Raw genomic sequence first — 15,207 nt, forward strand, 5'->3', positions numbered from 1 at the left:
GGTCTAAAACAGAGCTTGTAGGTACAGAGACCAGGACCCCTCTGTCAGGTCCATCTTGGGGGACAGGGAGGCCAGAGACCCATCTGGCCTCCCTCCATTTCCCCAGCCAGCTCCAAACTGAAACTCTCCCACCCCTCCTCTGGCCTTTGTCTTTTTCCCAGGCCAGGAGGCCACCTGATCTCTTTGTCCTCCAACACCTTTCGTGGGCACCTTTGCAGAGGAGGGGCCCAGGCCATCAGTGGCCAGGAGACAGGGTGTCGGCCATTTTCTGTGCAGTCACCATCAGGCTCTCTAGGGCTCTGCGACAATCACATCCCCTTATCCCACCACCTAGAGACTTAAGAAATGCCATGGGGAAACTGAGGCACCCACACAGTATTCAGAGAAAACATTAAGAACATTCCCACTTCGTCACAGGGGGCAGTTAGGGGTGAGGGGTCCGGGGGCGGTCAGGGAGAAGGAGTGGTTGGATGGGGCAGGGCTTCAAGGGGGGCAGTCAGGAAGGAGAGGGGGGGTTGGATGGGGCGGCAGGGGGAAGTTAGGGGCAGAGTGTCCGGGGGCGGTCACGGGACCGGGAGCAGGGGAGGTGGATGGGGCAGAGGTCCCTGGGGGCTGTCAGGGAATGGGGGGGGGGCGGATGGGGCAGGAGTCCCGGGGGGCCCGTCAGGGGGTGAAAAGCAGGGGGCCGGGCCATGCCTGGCTGTTTGGGGAGGCACAGCCGCCCCTAACCGGCCCTCCATACAATTTCAGAAACCGCCCTGTTTGCCCGCCCTGTTCTAGCAGCTCCTAGGAGCCGCGCCAGCTAACGCTGCCGGAGCTGCAGACGAGCCGCACGCCGGGGAGCCAGAGCAGAGGCAACGATGCCAAGAATGCCGAAGAGTCCCCTGCGGCGACGGGAGCAAACGATCGAGTTGCCCCCGGACGCAGCTGGCAGCCGGCCACGGTGACACGAGCCACGTCGCCATGCAGGGGGCCCCTGTATCCGCCCCGCCCCCCCGCGGGACCCCCTTGGTTTGAACAGTAGCCGCTTCCTTCCCGCTCTGTGCCCCCCGCATCCCCGCAAAACCAGGGGCACCAGGACAGCAGGCCCCTCACTCACCAGGAGGGGATCTGGCCGTGACACGGCCCCGCCCGAGAGCCCTGGGGAGCCTGGGAGGCAATACCCAGCTGAAGGGTGAAGAGCCGGCTGGGCAGGCATCAGAACATGGTGGGCCGTGGTCCTGTCCCGAGGGCACAGCCCCCTCTCCCCAGGGCGAGGCCAGAACCCAAACTAGCTTCCCCGGACACGAAACCAGGGAAGGGCTGTGAGCCAAGATTGGGGCCTGCAAACCCTGGGCCCCGTCGGGGCTGTGCGCCCTCCAGACAAAGGGCATCGCTCCCCTCGCTGCCCGCAGCCTCCGGCGGGGCTGGTGCCACTGATGGCACCAGAGCGAGACCAGTGGGAATGAGAAGGATCGGGGCTGGCACGGCTCGGTGCATCGGGCACCGTTCCCTCCCCATCTGTCTCCCACGCACGGGGCTCCTTCCTGTCCTGGGGGGCTCCGAGCCTGGCCACGCGGGGAGCTGTGCCAGGCTGGCTCGGTGCATCGGGCACCGTTCCTCCCCATCTGTCTCCCACGCACGGGGCTCCTTCCTGTCCTGGGGGGCTCCGAGCCTGGCCACGCGGGGAGCTGTGCCAGGCTGGCTCGGTGCATCGGGCACCGTTCCTCCCCATCTGTCTCCCACGCACGGGGCTACTTCCTGTTCTGGGGGGCTCCAAGCCTGGCCACGTGGGGAGCTGTGCCAGGCTGGCTCGGTGCATCGGGCACCGTTCCTCCCCATCTGTCTCCCACGCACGGGGCTACTTCCTGTTCTGGGGGGCTCCAAGCCTGGCCACGTGGGGAGCTGTGCCAGGCTGGCTCGGTGCATCGGGCACCGTTCCTCCCCATCTGTCTCCCACGCACGGGGCTACTTCCTGTTCTGGGGGGCTCCGAGCCTGGCCACGCGGGGAGCTGTGCCAGGCTGGCTCAGTGCATCGGGCACCGTTCCTCCCCATCTGTCTCCCATGCACGGGGCTACTTCCTGTTCTGGGGGGCTCCGAGCCTGGCCACGCGGGGAGCTGTGCCAGGCTGGCTCGGTGCATCAGGCACCGTTCCTCCCCATCTGTCTCCCATGCACGGGGCTCCTGACTGTCCTGGGGGGCTCCGAGCCCAGCCACAGGGGGAGCTCGGCGGGGAGGGGGGCTTTCACACTGATCTAGCCAAACCGGCGCATGGCGCAAGCATGTGTGTTCTGAACAGAGGCAAAGCCCAGGGGAACGGGCATCCATCCACAGCCTCTAGACTCCACGCCGACGCCCAGGGTGTAGCCTAGCCTAGGGAGAGACGAGCAGGGGTGTGGCGGGGTCTCCATCCCACCCCCAGCCTGAGCAGGTGAAAAGGGACAGTTCTCCTGTGCCTAGCTGCACCTGGAGGAGAGTCGGGGCTGGCCAGGGGGGATGGAGGATGAGGCTGAGCTGGTATAAAACCAGAATGATGGGGCGGCAGGGAGGAGCTCTCCAGTCATGCCCAGGGAGGACACGAACTGGCGAGGAGTCCTAGGGGCAGCCAGCCCTGGGATCCCACCTGGGACACGGACTCTGGCAAGACCCCGAGAGGGGGAGCCCCAGGTGGGGAGAAGATACAGAGAAGTAGGAAATTGCCCAGAGAATCAGCAGCCAGGTCCTTGCTTGAGCAGATGCTGGTCGCTGGGCAGAGGGCCCCTGGGCTGGAACCTGGAGCAGGGGCACGGATTGGGCAGTGGAGCAGAAGGTCGCCCGGTGGACTGGGATACCCAGGAAGGGGAGGTCTCCGGTGACCGGGCTGGAGGGCCGAGCCATGGAACGGGAGCAACCCCAAGTCCAGAGAGAGACAGGAGAGGGCGAATAACTGAAAGTGGGGGCGCAAGCCCAGTCCAGAGCCAATCCCCGGACGAGCCACAAGGAGGCGCCAGAACAGCGAGCCCCATGACACGGGTGTAGCGCAGCCGTGGGAACAGACGGACACAGACAGACGGGCATCAGGGTGCAGGACGGTGGCTCTAGGAACGTCGGAACTGCCAGCCGGGATCAGACCCCGGCTCCACCTAGCCCCGCGTCCTGCCTTGGACAGCGGCCAGCAACTGGGGGATAACCTGCCCCCGCGTCGGTGGCCTCCTGCCCCCCCCGCACGCATGCCATCCTCCCTCTTGGGTCGGTTCTGTCCACTGCCCGGGCCCCTCCGCTCAGACAGACCACGGCTCCCGCGGCCCACCCCCCTCGTCATCACTGGGCCTGCAAATGTCCCCTGCTCGCGAGCCCAGCGGGGACAAGTGCAGGAGAGTTCGTCAGCTGGCCCAATAACGAGTAACAGACGCTGGGGGGAAGGCCCGGAAGGACTGAGTTAGTGCAGATACGCAGGCCGCTGAGCTCACGCCTGGGAGACAAGAACAGGGTGCGAGTGGAAATCAATCAGCCCAAACTGGTGTGTCGGAAATGAGGCCTAATTGGCGGAGACAGTAATGAGGTCCATCGCTCCCTTCTGGAGCCATCAGAGAGGGAGGCTGCGGGGGGGTTGGGGGGGTGGAGGAGGAAGGTGATGGACCCTGACACCAGCGGGCTGAAAGACGAGAGAAGAAGGAGCATCCCTTGGTTTCCTGGCCTTTGATATCCTGATGCTGAGCGATATCCTGGCCAGAGAGGGGGCCCCAGGTGACCCTCCACACACACCTCCCGCAGCTCCAGCTAAATACCACCCGGGATGTGACTGTCACCCCCCAGCCCTGTGTCCTTTTCCTTCCCCGCCTTGTTTCCTCCCGCTCTCCATTTGCCTTCTGTCTAATATGCGTCTGGCTTAGCCCCCACACCTGGATACTTTGCAATGGCTGCTGGGAGCCTGTCATCAAAATGAGGCCCCTAAGTGCAAGGCCCCGAACAGCCCGACGCAGGTCCGAGTTTGCCAGGTCTCAGGGTGGCTGGTGAGTCCATGGGCTGGGCCCGGGTTTCCTCCAGCAGAGAGGTTACAAACGCAAGGCCAGCCCAGAAACAGAGGCTGCCTTGTCTGCTTTTCTCTTCCCTGGCATTGGGGGGAGGAAGGGGGGGGCGGGTTTTGCCTGGTTCCACCTCATGGCCTTTCAGCGAGGGATGCAGGCGGCTGCCCCTGCAGCGGCTTGGCCACGGAAGGAATCTCCCCTGGTCAGGACAGAGTTTGCTTTGCCCCCGGCCGTGGCCTGCGGGGATACTCCTGGTGCTGGGGGATGCAGAGCGTGGGCAGACGTGCACTGGAGAGGCCACACCAGGACCCCTGTCCCAGCGCCACGCTGGGGAGACAAAGCCAAATCTCACCACCCCCTCCCGCACAGCTGGAGGCTAGAACAAGGGGTCTCCCCCTTTCCACCGGGCTGCACCCTAATGGCAACTGGGCGTCTCCTAGCGGCCGCTCTTCACCCCTGCGTCTCCAGCTCTCCCAGCTGAGGGTGGTGAATGTCCTTCCAGGAGGTTTAACCCCTCGGTGCCAAGCTCTCTGCCGGGGGGGGGTGGGGATCAAATTTTTTTAAAACAAAAAAAGGCCTTTTGACCAAACAAACACTTGCACAGCAAACGTTCAGTTTGGTTGAAATGCTCCAGTGTTGCCCTAACAACAATAACAAAAGCCGGAACGTTCTTCCACACCAATTATCCATGTGCAGTAAGTTCTGAGGGTTGGTTTTCACCAACTGGATCTGTTTTAAACTGGAAACCAAACTTTTTTGATTTTTCATTGAAAACAAACAAACAAGCCCCAGCCAGACACAACAGCTCCAAGAGGCATGAACTGCCCCAGGACTCTCAACAGGGCGTTCACCCTGAAACCTAACAATGACAATTGTTAATAGTAACATCTAGCTACATCCAGGCTCATTGGTTTAACAGAATCCTAGCTAGCCTGCTTATCCCACAACCCCAACCTGCCTCATCAGCAGAAGATTTAAAAACAAGATAAATCACATGGCAGCTGCTGTGCTGACTGAATTATTAGTTTCCATGTTGAATTACTTTAAAACCTCCAGCGTTTAATTTCAGCACAGCTGCTGCGGGGCGTCTCCTCTGCTGAGAGCCAGAAGACAGGCTCCTTACTGCAGGAGGGAAATGCGACTTCCGCAGAGTACCCGGGGTCTTGATCTGCGTGGTGTTAAAGGTGGGCTCCCTCAGCAGCTGAGCCCACTCATGCTCGCTGCACTGGGAAGCTCGGGCGGGGGCAGATGATTATGGAGCTTTGCATATGCTCTCGGTCTCGCAGTTCCTGGGGAGCTCTCTGCACACCGCCCTGTCCTCGTTAAAGCACCCCAAGGGGTTTAGTCATTAGGGAGGTTGCACTGCAAAGGCTCTCCGGGTTCAACCCAGGGTTCTGGCTGGGAACAGCCCAGCGGGGTGAAGGCAGGTTGTGGGGGCTGGCTGTGCACCCTGCTAATGAACATGGTTAGGAGCCAGAGCAGCCAGGCTCCCAGCAGACAGACAGACAGCCGGTGGGCCTCCAGCTGGGATTCAGCTCCTCCCAGAACCCTGGGTTTCCCCAGGATTTAATGATGTCAGCTGGGGGCCGCCCTCCCGTAGGCCTCCTGGTGAGGCTGCCAGACAGGGTGCCGCTCAGCGCTGATGGTTGGTGAGTGCCGCGTGGACACCTGCCTATTGGGAGCCAAGCTGAGAACTAGCAACTCGCATCACACCGATGGCCCCCGGGACGGCAGCAAGCCTTGGGTGATCGTGCCCTGGGCTTGACGCTGCAGGGATGGGATAAAATAAAGGCCTGCCAGATGGACTTGGAGCACCGCCCTTGAGGTGAAGTGCCCTGCACCCCCCCAGCCCCATTATACTCACTCTTAAAGGAAACGGCGTGAGATTATTAACGGGAACGGCGCAAGGCTACGAATCTCTGGGAGCACCAGCCTCCTCCAGCTGCCAACCCTACCGGTGCCGGCTCAGGAGGAGGACGGAGACAGGGAATCAGGGTTGGGGCTGGGGATAAGAAGCCCCTTGGGCATCCAGTGCACCTGACCCCTCCAAATACCCATTTCCAGGTGAATGAAACAAATGCAGACGTAGGTCCCACCCCAAGGGGCTCTCAGCCCAGAATGGCAGCCTGGGGCTGGCGCAGGAGAACCCCAGCGTAAAAGTGACAGAGCCAGACCCCTCACCAGCCTTCCCTGGCCACGCCAGAGACCGGTTTGGGATGGAGGGAAGCCGGGAAAAAGGCCGAGGGGCTGAGCACTGCCCACAGACAGGGCAGCCGTCTCCACGTAGGGGCAGACAGGCCGCGGCCAGCTCCCTCTGCCAGAGCAGGGCAGTGCCAGGGAGCTACCCTCAGGCATCGCCAGACAACAGTACAAGTGCAGCGGGCTGGGGAAGAGCCAGGGAATAACCCGCCCTGTAGGTTGGCAGCTGCGGGATGAAGGAGAAAGGGCACCAGGGGGCTGCCGGAATCTCAGAGAGGGAGAACGTAAAGGGGAAATGAGGGGAAGACGCTCCTGTATCCCCCACTGCTCCAATCCCCCCACCCCCAATCTCTACATGCCACAGACACAGACAAACTCTTGCTGGGCAATTGGGAAACCCCATTCCTCGGGATTCGGGACTCCCCAGCCCGGCGCAGACCCAGCCCTGCCCTCCCCCACCAGATCCCCCTTTGCCCCCCACCATTACCTTCGATGCCACTGATGATCTTGAAGCACTTGGTGGTGAACCAGTAGGAAATGAGGAGGAGGATGACGATCAGCGAGGCATAGAGCAGACTGTCGCTGTGCGGGGATGCCCTCTCCATGGCTCCATCCCAGGTGCCCGCCCTCGTGCCCCCCAGTGCCGGCGCCCCCCTGCCAGCACGGGCGTCGGGCTGGGACTCGCTGCCTCCCCGCGAAGGGGTCGGGAGCGACACACAATAGCCGAGCTCCCAAACCAATTACCGTAATTGCTCTCATCTAACACATGGCTCCTGTCTAAAAATAACCGGCCGGCCCAGGGGAGCCCAGCAGGGAGCGTGGCACTGCCAGCAGGCACAGCGAGAGGGGGGCCGGCCTAGCCCCTCCCCAGGAGCCAACCCTGCCTCCCGTTAAACGGGCCCAATGTCAGGGCTCCAGGCCCCTCGCCAGGGAGATCCCCCAGCCCGAGACAGTTCACCACTGGGGCCAGGCAGCCTGCAGAGATACTGGGCCTGGCCCTCCTCTGCGGCCAACGTACGCTCAGGAGCTGGGATGGACGGGGGGCCTCTCTGCGCTCCCCCAACCCTGGGGCCTCTCTGTGCTCCCACCCATCCCCAGACACCTTTCCTCTGTTCCCTCCCCCTCTGGCCTGTCGCCTCCCAGCACACGTGAGATGAGTTCCCCAGGGCACGTCCACACTGCAGCATAAGCCCAGGGTTCACTCAGCCTCTAACCTAACCCCTCTTCTGCCTACACGCCAGTTGCACTAACCCAGGCTCGGACCCAGGGCCTCATGGGGGCGGAGAGTCTGACCCTGAGTCAAGCCGGGACCCAGGGTTCAAGCCCTGTTGCTTTGCAGTGCAGACACAGTCCCACTGGACCCGTGCTCTGGGAGTTCGCTGAAAGTGTCCTACAATGCCCTGGGCCGACTTCCTTTGTCCTCTGGCAGTCGAGTGTTCCCATGCACAAAGGGCCAGAGCGGCCCCGTTTTGGAGGACGCTGGGAAATCTGGGATATGCAGGGACAAGTCCAACCACCCATAACGCTGGGTAGACTCTGGGGCCTGGTCTCAACAATTCCACACCTGGGGTTACGTAGGAGGGGAGCCACTCACGACCTAGGCTAACAAACCCAGGGTCTGCTCCCCCGAGCTCAGCTAATCCGGGGCTTGCACTCAGTGTAGGTAGACAGACTCTCCGAGGCCTTGTCTTCATGGGGAAAACGAGGTGCATTCATAACTGGAGTTAGTTACCCCAAGGCCAGATGCCAGTGAAGGCAGGGCAGGGTGCAGTTGCTGCATGAGTTACAGGGCAAGGTAAACCCCGGCTCCTCCACATTCGTCACCTCAACCCGCAAATACGGGCAAAGCTACAGGCAGCCTCGTCTGCCCTGGGATTTCTCCTGGCGACCCGAGCTGAGACAGCACCGTGTTCGTGACGCTCCCACCTGCCCTGGCGAGCCGTGGTCTCCATCCATCACCCCAACCGGGCCAGGGGCACACACAGAATCCCGGCACCCAAGATCCTTCACCCCGGCTGCAGCAGGGGATCAGAACCCGGGAGTCTTGACTCAGCCCCCTGTGCTAACCGCCCAGCAGCACCCCCACACTCCGCCCCGGGCAGCCCAGCCCCCTCACGCCAGCTGAGACCTGCAACGCTGTGATTTTGGGCATCTGGGCACAGAGCTGAGCAGTGACAGCCTGGGGTCTTTGTGCATGGGAGAGAGACATGCACACCATCCCCCTCCCCACGCTGCCGGCAGGCCCCACGGACCCTGGGGGCAGATCCAGACCAAGGGGTGAAGGCCGGGGGGAGTTATCACAGACGAGGCTGTATAAACCTCTGTGCTTCTAGGCTTCCCGCAGCCCCGGGCCCGCGTTCAGACCCAGCTGGAGCCGAGTGGCAGATGCTGCTGTCCCACTTTCTGACTCAGGTTTTAGAATAAGGCTGCGAACGCCCCCTTCCCCCCGCCAGCTGGTGCTACTACCAAAGCACAGTGCTGCTGCCCGGCTAAAATTAGCCACCTCGCCAGCCCGCTGTCGCGCGCGGGGTATAAACAGCCATGCCCGAGGGCAGGGCCCCTCAGCCAGACGCAGCCGTCAGAGCCGTCTCCACGCAGTCCCCCCTCTTGGGGCCAGGGCTACCAGCCAATGGCATGGCCAGCCACGGGTGCTGGGTGAGGGGTGGCGTGGGGGTGTCACAGAGATAGCCGGGGGGAGAGCTGCCCCCAGACGTGGTCCCCCCCGTCGCCACCCTGGCTGGTCGCAACAGGATGCAGCCTCCTTGCAGATCAGTCATTCCCCCCATCTGGGACCCCCTTGGCCCCGTCACCCCCTCTGCGGTGCTGCCACGGGGCTGCGTGAGGACGGCAGCAGGGGATAGACGCTTGCAGGGGCTCTCGGGGGATCCTCTGCATGGCCCAGGCAAGCTGCCCTGCTCCCCCGGGGACTCCCAGGCACTAGGGGTCGCACGCCGGGGCGGGGTGCTGCAGGGGGGGCCCCACTGGCTGCCCCCAGAGACAAGTCCCAGAGGAGCTGGACTGTATCTCTGCTCCCACACTGGGTTGGAGCCGCACGGGGGCCACAGCCCATTGACTTGGTTGCTGCTGCCAGCCCTGGGCAGCTGCAGAGACTCCCCGGGGTGTTTTGCTCCCTGACGGGAGGCCCGGCCTCCTCCCGGAGCAGGGAGGGACCTGGGCCATGCAGCCTGGGGATGGGCTGGTGGACAGATTTTTTTTTTTTTTTGGCTCTCGGGCCATCACCCATTAGGAGAGTTAAATTTAGGTCATAGCTGCTCCCTTATTACCCAGCTGCTAATCAGAGACGGGGCACGTTATTAATCAGCACATGAAGATATCGGCGCCGTTCTATTTTTGGGCGCTGAAGTCACAGTTTTAACCTGGTAAATTGATTAAGTCATTTCTCTCGCCCCGTCCTTGGCCCAGGCGGCACGGGGTCTCACCAGGCCCCCTGGGCAGGTGGGGGATTTGCCCCATGCCAGCCGCAGCACGATCCCCCGATGCAGACAGGCCGTGCTACGCTGTGAGGTTTGCCCGGCTTTGCTGGGAGGTTGGCCCAGTGCGGCATCCCTGGGGAAGAAATGGGGAGAGATCCCCCTGCCAGACCGTCCCGAGATGTGGCAAAGCCACTCCTGGCACAGGCAGCCCCAGCGGGCCAAGGGAATGGCACCCGGCGAGGGATCAGGGTGACAGTGCCCAGGAGCCATGCGTGGGGACCAGCACCATGTGGGGGGCCGGAGCAGCACAGCGGATGAGCACAGTTCAGAGACCGCGATTGCAGAGATAGAGGGAGCGGGCTGGCCTGGGGGGCCCTGCAGAGCATGCCCTGCACTGGCCCCAGGCCTGCTGTCACACCTGCACTGGCCCCGCTCCACCATCACGGACCAGGGAGGCTCTGGGTTCCAGTTGCCACCACCACGGCTTTCCAAAGCAGTCGAAGATTCCCAGCCAGGAGCAGCGACACCATGGGCCCATCTAGCCTGGCATCCTGCCTCCTATGCCCCGGCCCATCCAATCGGGTGTCCCTACTGCCCTCTCTCAGCGAGCTCCAGAGCCCAGTGCCCTTCTCCAGGGCAGGCCCCAGACCAGCTGATTCAGCAGCAGGCAGAATTATAAACCTGTCCAGGTCCCACAAGGAGGTAAGTGCCAAGCTGTGGCCCCAAGTGCCCAGGAATGGCCCCTGTAGCCCAGCCAGGCAGAGATGGAGAGTGGCTCTGCTTACGTTGTCTGCATGCCCCGGATGCCTGGTTTCAGCTGCGAGAACCCTGCCAATAGACGGAGGAGACGCTGGGATTCCCTGGGCCAGGGTTAAAGTCTGAGCTCAGGGACTGGGCAGAGGTGGCGTGGGGGGGGGGTTTCCCTCTGGCACCTAAGTTCCCTTTAAGCTGCACAGTCACACGGCCGGGCAGCTGGCCATCAAGGGCTGCACAGGTGGGGAGAGGCACCTCTCCCCCAGTCCCAGCCTTGGAGCTACCATGGCTGGGGAGAGGTGCCTCTCCCCCAGCCCCAGGCTGCTGCAGCGAGAGAGGGCTGGAGAGAGTCCTCTCTCCCCGCCACAGCCCCGGGGCAGCCTGCACCCCAAACTCCTCATCCCCGGCCCCACCCCAGAGCCTGCACTCCCAGCCGGAGCCGTCACCCCCCACACACACTCCAATCCTCTGCCCCAGCCCTGAGCCCGCTTCTGCACCCCAAACCTCTCATTCCCAGCCCCACCCCAGAGCCTACACCCCTTTGCCCCAGCCCTGAGGCCCCGCCGACACTCTGAACCCCTCGGCCCCACCCCCACCACACATCACCTCCGTATTCGTGCACATAACAAAACTCATTCCACACATGGATGTAAAAAACTAGAGGGAACATTGGCTGGCGCTGGGGAGGGCGGCTCAGCACCAGCCACCTTACGAATAGTTGGGTTCTTAACCCAGCCCAAACCCCTTTCTCTAAGAGCACGGGACACAGGATTCACTCCCAGCCTGAGACAGTCACGTCAAAACCCAAGCAAAGTCAAGGAGAGGGATGTGCAGTCGAATGGCCGGGGGGCAGCCGGGGAAGGGTCGCACTGACAGGCTTGGAAAATTAGAACCACAGCTCCCAGTGTTGCCCATGCCCCCATCAGCCAGGGCTGTGTGGAAACAGCCCCAGAGACACGGACATTTCTCCATTCATGGTGCAGCTGCCCCAGTATTACCAGCCCCTGAGATTATAAGATCAGGAGTCTTGCCACATTGGGTGTTTTCCTCAAGCCCCAGTTCTGCTTTCACTTTAAGGAAATAAGAGTTATTTATAAAAGACCATCAGATTTATTCTATAGGTAATCCTAGGATTCGCCAGCAGCGCTGTCTCTGATGCGAGATCTAAGGTGCAACTGACCTGGGGTAAGTGACGGGTCCTTTGGGACAGGGAGTAGCCTGAATGTCGCTGGGGTCCAGGGTGTAAGGGCCCAGCTGTCACAAAGGCAGCTCACCGGGGAGGTGGGACAAACCAGAGACCCCAAGGGGACTGGTTGGGACTCCCTGGTAAGGCTGCTCCAGCGCCTAAGGAGTTCACTCGCACGTGATAATTGGTGGGTGAGATCGAAGTGCAGAACTCACAGCCCATGGGGGGTCTGTGGCTGGTTCCTGCCGGGTATCTGCACCCAAGTAGCTGCAGGCAGCGTTACAGGGAGAACCTCCCCGATCAGTTCACAAATCAGAACGTTTCTAGTTCTCAGAAAAGCAAGCGCCGAGAGGCTCAGACTCCGGAAGTTGGGCCTTTGACCCATTAGTCCTCAGGGAGACGCTACATTCCCTGTTTAGGGAGGGAGCAGAGAAGACAGGTGTGTGCTCCAGGATTTTCAGCTAACCCTCTCTCTCCCTCTCCCCATTCCCTGCTGTGCAGGGTAGGGCAGCTGTTTGAAGGTGACCCTTCTAATCGTCCCACTCATTGGGCCTGGGGTTCGAATGGGGGCATGACAGACTCTACTCTTATGTTCACCCTTTTTACCAGTCCAGGATAAGTTTTGTACAAAGTATACCTTGTGAGGTGTCAGTGGAAAACTCATAAACTGCTGAACATTAGTGTCCTGGTTAAATATGAATGGCAACATCGTATGAAAAGTTAAGATTCTACGGTAGGACATTGCTGAGACATGCTCCAAGTTTAGAAAAGCAGGCACAACCCAGTTCCTCAGAGACAAAAGGTAAATGTACCCCTCGGCCAGGTATCATCTTAATCACACGAACTATCACTTGGGTAAGTGGCCATTCTTTGGCAGGAAGAAAGGTGTGAGCGAGAGATTTACATCTTGGCAAAGGAACAGCAGGGGGTTCCCATGTAAACAGACTGGCTTTTGCCTGAACCCAACTGGAAATGATTCTCAAAGAGGAGGAAAAGATATAAAAATGAGGAACAGAGGCCCCAGATCACCTCTCTCCCCTCAGCTCTACTCACGGCATCAACAACATTTGAAAAGGAAGCATCATTGAACTTGGGGAGGGGTCCTGGCTGAAGGGATCCAGCGAGACTGCTGTAAGCATATGGCGAGAGAAACCTTTTGCTTTAAATTCACTTAGGTTGTTAAGTTAGATCTGTCACAGAGTGTGGGGGAGTCCAGGCCCTGCACCCCTCTTCCTGGGATTCACTGAGACTCTCAGCCAGCCAGTAAAACAGAAGGTTTATTGGACAACAGGAACACAGTCCAAAACAGAGCTTGTGGGTACAACCAGGATCCCTCAGTCAAGTCCTTCTGGGGGAGCAGGGAGCTTACACCCCAGCCCTGGGGTTCCCTGCGTTCCTCCACCCAGCACCAAACTGACACTAAACCCCCCCAGCAGGTTCCCTCCTGCAGCCTCTGTTCACATTCCTGGGCAGAGGTGTTACCTCCCCCACCCCCTCCTGGCTCAGGTGACAGGCTCTCAGGTCTCCCATCCCCAGGGCACATTCCCAGGTCAACACTCCCTCCTCCCTGCTGCGTCACATCGTCACAATTTGCATTTTACCTTTCATTTCGTTGTAATTGGTTCTGGCTTTTATGCCTCATTCCCTGTAATCACTTAAAATCTATCTTTCTGTAGTAATAAACTTATTGTAATTGTTTTCTCTAAGCCAGCGTGTGTTTGGATTGAAGTGTTTGGGAACCCCCAGTTGAGATAACAGGGTTTGTGCATTTCATTTTCTGTTAATGAAATGACGGCCATTCCATGATCTTGTATGACACCGAAGGATAGAGCTGGGCAGTACAAGACACACTGTACAAGTCTGGGGGCAGGAGTTTGCTGGTGTTGCTCTGCAATACGATTCAGGACTGGCTGGCTAGAAGCTGGGAGTGGTATTGCATGCTGGAGGCTGTGTGTGAACAGACGGGGAGTGGCTGTTCTCACAGTGAAGCAGCCTAAAGGGCACCCCAGATTGGAGCGTTGAGGAGACGCAGCTATGCATCAGTCCAGATTGTCACAGGGGGGTCAGCTCTTGTTTTCCTCCAGCTGCGAGGAGCTCCCCACGCTGCCCGGGGGACACAGGGGCTGGGTGGGATGTCAAGAGATTCCTCTCTCGTGTTTTCTGCAGCCTCATTGAGGTTCATGGATCCATCCCTGGCCAGCTGGGGCTGGTGTGATCATCTTCCCTGGCTGCTGAGGAGGCAGGGCTGGAACCAGTCGGCTCGAGCTATGTGTGGCCGCTCACCTCGAGCTCACCGGGTCCCAGCCAGCCTTAGCGGGAAGCAACCAAGAGCTGCACCGTGGCCTGGGGGGTGGGGGGGTGTGTCTCAGCCGGTTTCTCCGCAGGCAGCGTGCAGCCCTTGCAGCCCTGAGAGCTGGTGCCAGATGGCTAGGAGCACTGCCAAAGGGCCAGTGGCTCCTGACGTGGGGCGGGGGTGGGAAGGGTCCCTGTGAACTTGAGTTTGGCATTGAAAGAGCTGAGGCTGCCTTGCAACCCCTGAAGGGGGGCGGGGGTCACAGCCTGCAGCCCCCCCTGCAGAGCGTGACTGCTGAGCACAGGGGGGGAGGGTGAGATGGGAGGGGTGAGGATCAGCCCCAGGCACACTCAGAGAGGAAGAGCCCTGCACCAGCCCCTTGCAAGGAGAGGGGGCAAAGGCCCACAGCAGGCAAGGCAGCCCCACAGCTCAGCACACCCGGACAGAGCCTAGGGGATGCCTTGTTCCCAGCAGCGTCTGGGGCCCTGCAGAGGTGGGAGCCCATGTTAGGTCAGAAAGAACAGACCAAGGTAGCAGAGACTCCTTGCTCTGCCCAGTGCCGGCAGATCCACCAGGCTGGCTTGGCTTCTTACTGCCCCCACACCAACCCTGCAGGGCGTTAGCCAAGCCATCTCCTCTACTAAAATCCACCTACTCCCACCCTGGCTCGCCCAACACTGCCACCTGACCCACCCCACTTATTGTGGGACGGGCCCTATGCATCTTCCAGGACCTGCACAAGCTAACGGAGGCCAAGGTCACCATCTCACTGGGCCGTAAGGGGACAACGTCAGCAGGGACACACGGCAAGTGAAGGTCCCTCCGCCGACTGTTTCAGGGGAATGCTCCCGTCATCTTCCCCTTCTCTCTGGGGATAGCACCCTGGCTGCACGAGCGTGGACACACGGACACGGACACGGACACACAGGCACCCACAGCCCCTCACAAGGGGGGGGGGGGGGAGCACGTGTGTAATTAAGAGCCAGTTGCCGCAAGCAGCAGGGAACCAGCCGCGATGGTTCTCCAGGCTGCCCCTTGGAGGCGCGGGCCAGGCCAGCCCGGGGCAGTGCTCTGGGATGGGGCTGGGAAGCTGTCGCCATGCTCCAGAACGAGCGGCTGGGGCTGTAATTGCCTGATGCAGAGCGAGGAGCTCAGCGGGCTGGGCTCCAAGTGGCTGCGCTTCCCGTCGGCGCGGGGGACTGCACTCGCCGGCTCGTCAGCCGCCTACGGAGGCCTCTGACCGTGCCGCAGTCCGGCTGGCTGAATGCCGCGGCAGCGGGGCCCAAGGGGTGGAGCAGGCGGTGATGTGACCCGCCCGGCCACCGAGGCGCAGAATGTGGGCTGGCGCAGGTTCC

At 61.0% G+C, this 15,207-nt stretch overlaps 1 protein-coding gene across 6 annotated transcripts in view; it reads right to left on the bottom strand.

The window, feature by feature from the left end:
* KCNIP2 (potassium voltage-gated channel interacting protein 2) overlaps positions 1-15,207 on the bottom strand; it is a 155,358-nt gene that overhangs the window by 64,525 nt on the left and 75,626 nt on the right. The window contains exon 1 of one of the 6 annotated variants that reach the window (XM_048857325.2): positions 6,674-6,806. The exons of the other annotated variants lie outside the window; for them this stretch is intronic. Coding sequence (XP_048713282.1) covers positions 6,674-6,791 — 118 coding nt within the window. The 5' untranslated portion in view covers positions 6,792-6,806. Of the gene's footprint in view, positions 1-6,673; positions 6,807-15,207 lie in introns of those variants that run through there. 6 annotated transcript variants of the gene reach the window in all.

Source organism: Caretta caretta, chromosome 7 (genome assembly GCF_965140235.1).
Source record: "Caretta caretta isolate rCarCar2 chromosome 7, rCarCar1.hap1, whole genome shotgun sequence".
Taxonomy (NCBI): Eukaryota; Metazoa; Chordata; order Testudines; family Cheloniidae; genus Caretta; species Caretta caretta.